The sequence below is a fragment of the Limulus polyphemus genome, unplaced genomic scaffold (assembly GCF_000517525.1).
Source record: "Limulus polyphemus unplaced genomic scaffold, Limulus_polyphemus-2.1.2 Scaffold5390, whole genome shotgun sequence".
NCBI lineage: Eukaryota > Metazoa > Arthropoda > Merostomata > Xiphosura > Limulidae > Limulus > Limulus polyphemus.
This window is the reverse complement of record NW_013671000.1, coordinates 14,713-18,227: the sequence shown is the minus strand read 5'-3', so window position 1 is coordinate 18,227 and position 3,515 is coordinate 14,713. Positions and strand designations below refer to the sequence as shown.

General features: G+C 32.3%; 1 protein-coding gene across 1 annotated transcript in view; it reads left to right on the top strand.

Annotated features, from left to right (window-relative positions):
• LOC106472508 (dedicator of cytokinesis protein 3-like) overlaps positions 1-3,515 on the top strand; it is a 58,729-nt gene that overhangs the window by 41,232 nt on the left and 13,982 nt on the right. Inside the window, 2 exon segments of the mRNA XM_013933164.2 lie at positions 1,544-1,730; positions 2,286-2,563. Coding sequence (XP_013788618.2) covers positions 1,544-1,730; positions 2,286-2,563 — 465 coding nt within the window.

Here is a 3,515-nt window from a genome sequence, read left to right as displayed (position 1 = left end):
AAAACAGCCTATATAAAACACAATTAAAACACAGCCTATATAAAACTGTGAGATTACAATTCCTCACACGGTACTTAGTGTTTGGTACATTATTGTAAATACTGTAATAAAGATATTACAAAACTATTACACAATAAGAAACTTCACATTTTACATAAATTATTAAGTGTTTTTTTTAAATTTATAAGCACAGTGATTGGCAATTAGTCATACATATATATTACAAATAGATTAAATATGTCTTGGAAAGCATACTTGTTTAGTTCTTAGTTGACAGATGTAAGTAAATTAATTGATTTTGGTGAATTATTTACACCTTTTAAAAACAGAATGAAAATCTTAATTGTATAAAATATACTTATATGTTCTAATTCAACCAGTACCGCCCTGCAGTCATGGAAGTTTGAGAAGTTAGTTCGTGCATTGAAATAACAATTTTCATTACCACTGAAGATGTAAAGTTTAAAGAAAAATTGTAGAGTGAACAATTCCTGAGCCAAACAAAATTGTTTTGTCAGGCTGAGAAAAGCTAAAGCAATCTCACTGATTTTTCTTTATGTGTAAGAGTTGTATTGAATTATACGATATAAGATGGTTTAGTACATTGTATTAAAATTATTTTGGAACCTCACCATGTTTCTAAAGTGCATGTCGAGATGTCCAGTCAAGTTCCATCTGATGATCATTCAGCATAGTTTCCATTACAAAAAGTTCCATCATAAGGCTATCATGTTCAAAGCACACCACTCGTCACTGCTATATTCCATAATACATCTAGTACACTAGGATGATAGTTTCTCGGTGCCAATTTCAAAAGTCCAGTTGCACAGAAAACCACAGGTGCTGAATCTGGTGATTTAATTGGTTTTCTTATAGAATAGCAAGAATACCTATTTCATTTTCCAGGTGTCTGGGAAATGAGAATTTTGAAATGTAGATATTGACTAGAGCCTTATCTTGATGAACTCGTATCCTGTTGGCCATTTTACCAGATGGAAATCCTTCTTGTTTGTATACATACTTTTGCTTAGGACATGTAGACAGCTTTAGCCACTGAAATTTGTATATGTGGATTCTCATCTATCACAAGGCACCACACTTTACTTACCACAGATAAATGTTGCAGGTCTCTTTCCAGATGGTCCTAGTACCCCAGTTTGATCTATATTCCTTTTTTTGTCAGTGTCATTAAGTATGAGAGATATCCCTATCTTAGAAATTCAAAATCTCCAATCTCAACAAAAAGTCTATGGTACACAGACTTTTCTCTACGTTAAAATACTTTTATTTGCTAGCTTTTGGCCTTCTTACCGGAACTTTCATTGGGCAACAATGTACATTATTACCCAATGAAGCCTCTGGTAAGAGATCTGAAAGCTTGCAAGTAAAAGTATTTTAACGTAAAGAAAAGCCCATGTATAATTCTACATATTAATTTACCTACATTATGAGTCTTAAACAACAATGTTTTAATAGCAATGTTTTATTCAGCAATACAAACTTGTCGAATAGCTCTCTCTCTCTTGCTTTTCTTTGTATGTAGGTGGCTCTAGTCAACAGTCTTAGTTCAGTGTTTGAGCAGCTACTAGAAGTTCTTAGTGTGCAGGAAGTTACTTTCCTTATTAAAGAGACTGTTGGGCAACTACCTGGTGATCTTTCTATTCCTCTGGTTCAGGCTAAATTGAAGTGTTTACATTGTATTGTAAAGTCTCCTATTTTTCTGAAACAAAGTAAGTTATGACCAGTGCTATTTATTTAAATTGTTCATGAAAAAACGTTATATTTGCCACAGAACAAATTAAAAAGTTAACTTCGTATACGAGTTAATTTACTAAATGATGACTCATTTTCTATGGCAGTTTGCTGACTTTTGTATTGATTTGTTAATTTTTATGATAATACTGGCTTTATCCTATGAATCAGTTTAATATTTTAATTTGTAATTTTTTGTAATTAGTAGAAGCTTTTTGTTATTATTATTTTATTATTGAGGGTAGATGTGGAATTTATAAATTTCATGGAGAGTTTTATGCTTAATAATTATTTGATACTGACCATAGAATGTCAACAGGAATCATTGGAGAACTCGACTTGGCACCAACAAGAGCTACATCTCTGTTTTTAAAGGTTTTATTTTTAATAATTATTAATGTTGGTTGTAGAATGTCGACAGGAATTGTTGGAAGTCTTGACATGACACCTTCAGGACCACTTGTTGCACCAACTAGAGCTATCTCTCTGTTCTGAAGGGTTTTATGTTTACTGATTATTAATGTTGGTTGTAGAATGTCGACAGGAATTGTTGGAAGTCTTGGCATGGCACCTTCAGGACCACATGTCGCACCAACAAGAGCTACGCCTTTGTTCTGACATGTTGGGAGAGATCTTGAAAGTTTTATACTGGGAGAAGGACCAGCAGCAACAGAATCGACCTCTTAGTAGAAGCAGTGCCTTAAGTTTCTCTGACCATTCAGTTACTCAGGATGTTGACATTCTAGTTATGAGAATCTTAGAAACCCTCATTCGTAGTGTGAGGGACATTGACAGGACATCCACTGTTGCCGTAAGTGTTTAGAAATATATAGAAATGTGGTTGTGGTGTGTATAGGTAAAGTAAAAAAATCATATAGGCTGTTTTTTAATTGTGTTTTATATAGACTGTTTTTTAATTGTTTTATGTAGGCTGTGTTTTAATTGTGTTTTATTTAGGCTGTGTTTTAATTGTGTTTTATGTAGACTGTTTTTTAATTGTTTTATGTAGGCTGTGTTTTAATTGTGTTTTATTTAGGCTGTGTTTTAATTGTGTTTATGTAGACTGTGTTTTAATTGTGTTTACGTAGGCTGTGTTTTAATTGTGTTTTACGTAGGCTGTGTTTTAATTGTGTGTTATATAGGCTGTTTTTAATTGTGTGTTATATAGGCTGTTTTTAATTGTGTGTTATATAGGCTGTTTTTAATTGTGTGTTATATAGGCTGTTTTTAATTGTGTGTTATATAGGCTGTGTTTTAATTGTGTTTTACATAGGCTGTGTTTTAATTGTGTTTTACATAGGCTGTGTTTTAATTGTGGTTTACATATGCTGTGTTTTAATTGTGTTTTATGTAGGCTGTTTTTTAATTGTGTTTTATGTAGGCTGTTTTTTAATTGTGTTTTATGTAGGCTGTTTTTTAATTGTGTTTTATGTAGGCTGTTTTTTAATTGTGTGTTATATAGGCTGTGTTTTAATTGTGTGAGTGCAGTTTAAGGTTTTCTTACATATCAGATATACTAATTTTTATCATAAAAGTATACAAAAATAATGCTAAAGTGTGATCTGTAGGACAAAGATACTAGATTATTGATATAATCATTTATATTCCACATAATGACTGAACTAATTAAAAACATAACTCTAGATCAGTGGTCAGCGACCTATGACCCGCGGCAATAATTTGGCTGATCCGCCAAAAGTTGACTTCACCATTGCAACCCGTAAGGGCACAATCATTGTTCAGTTCAAGTTTCTCGGCTATTT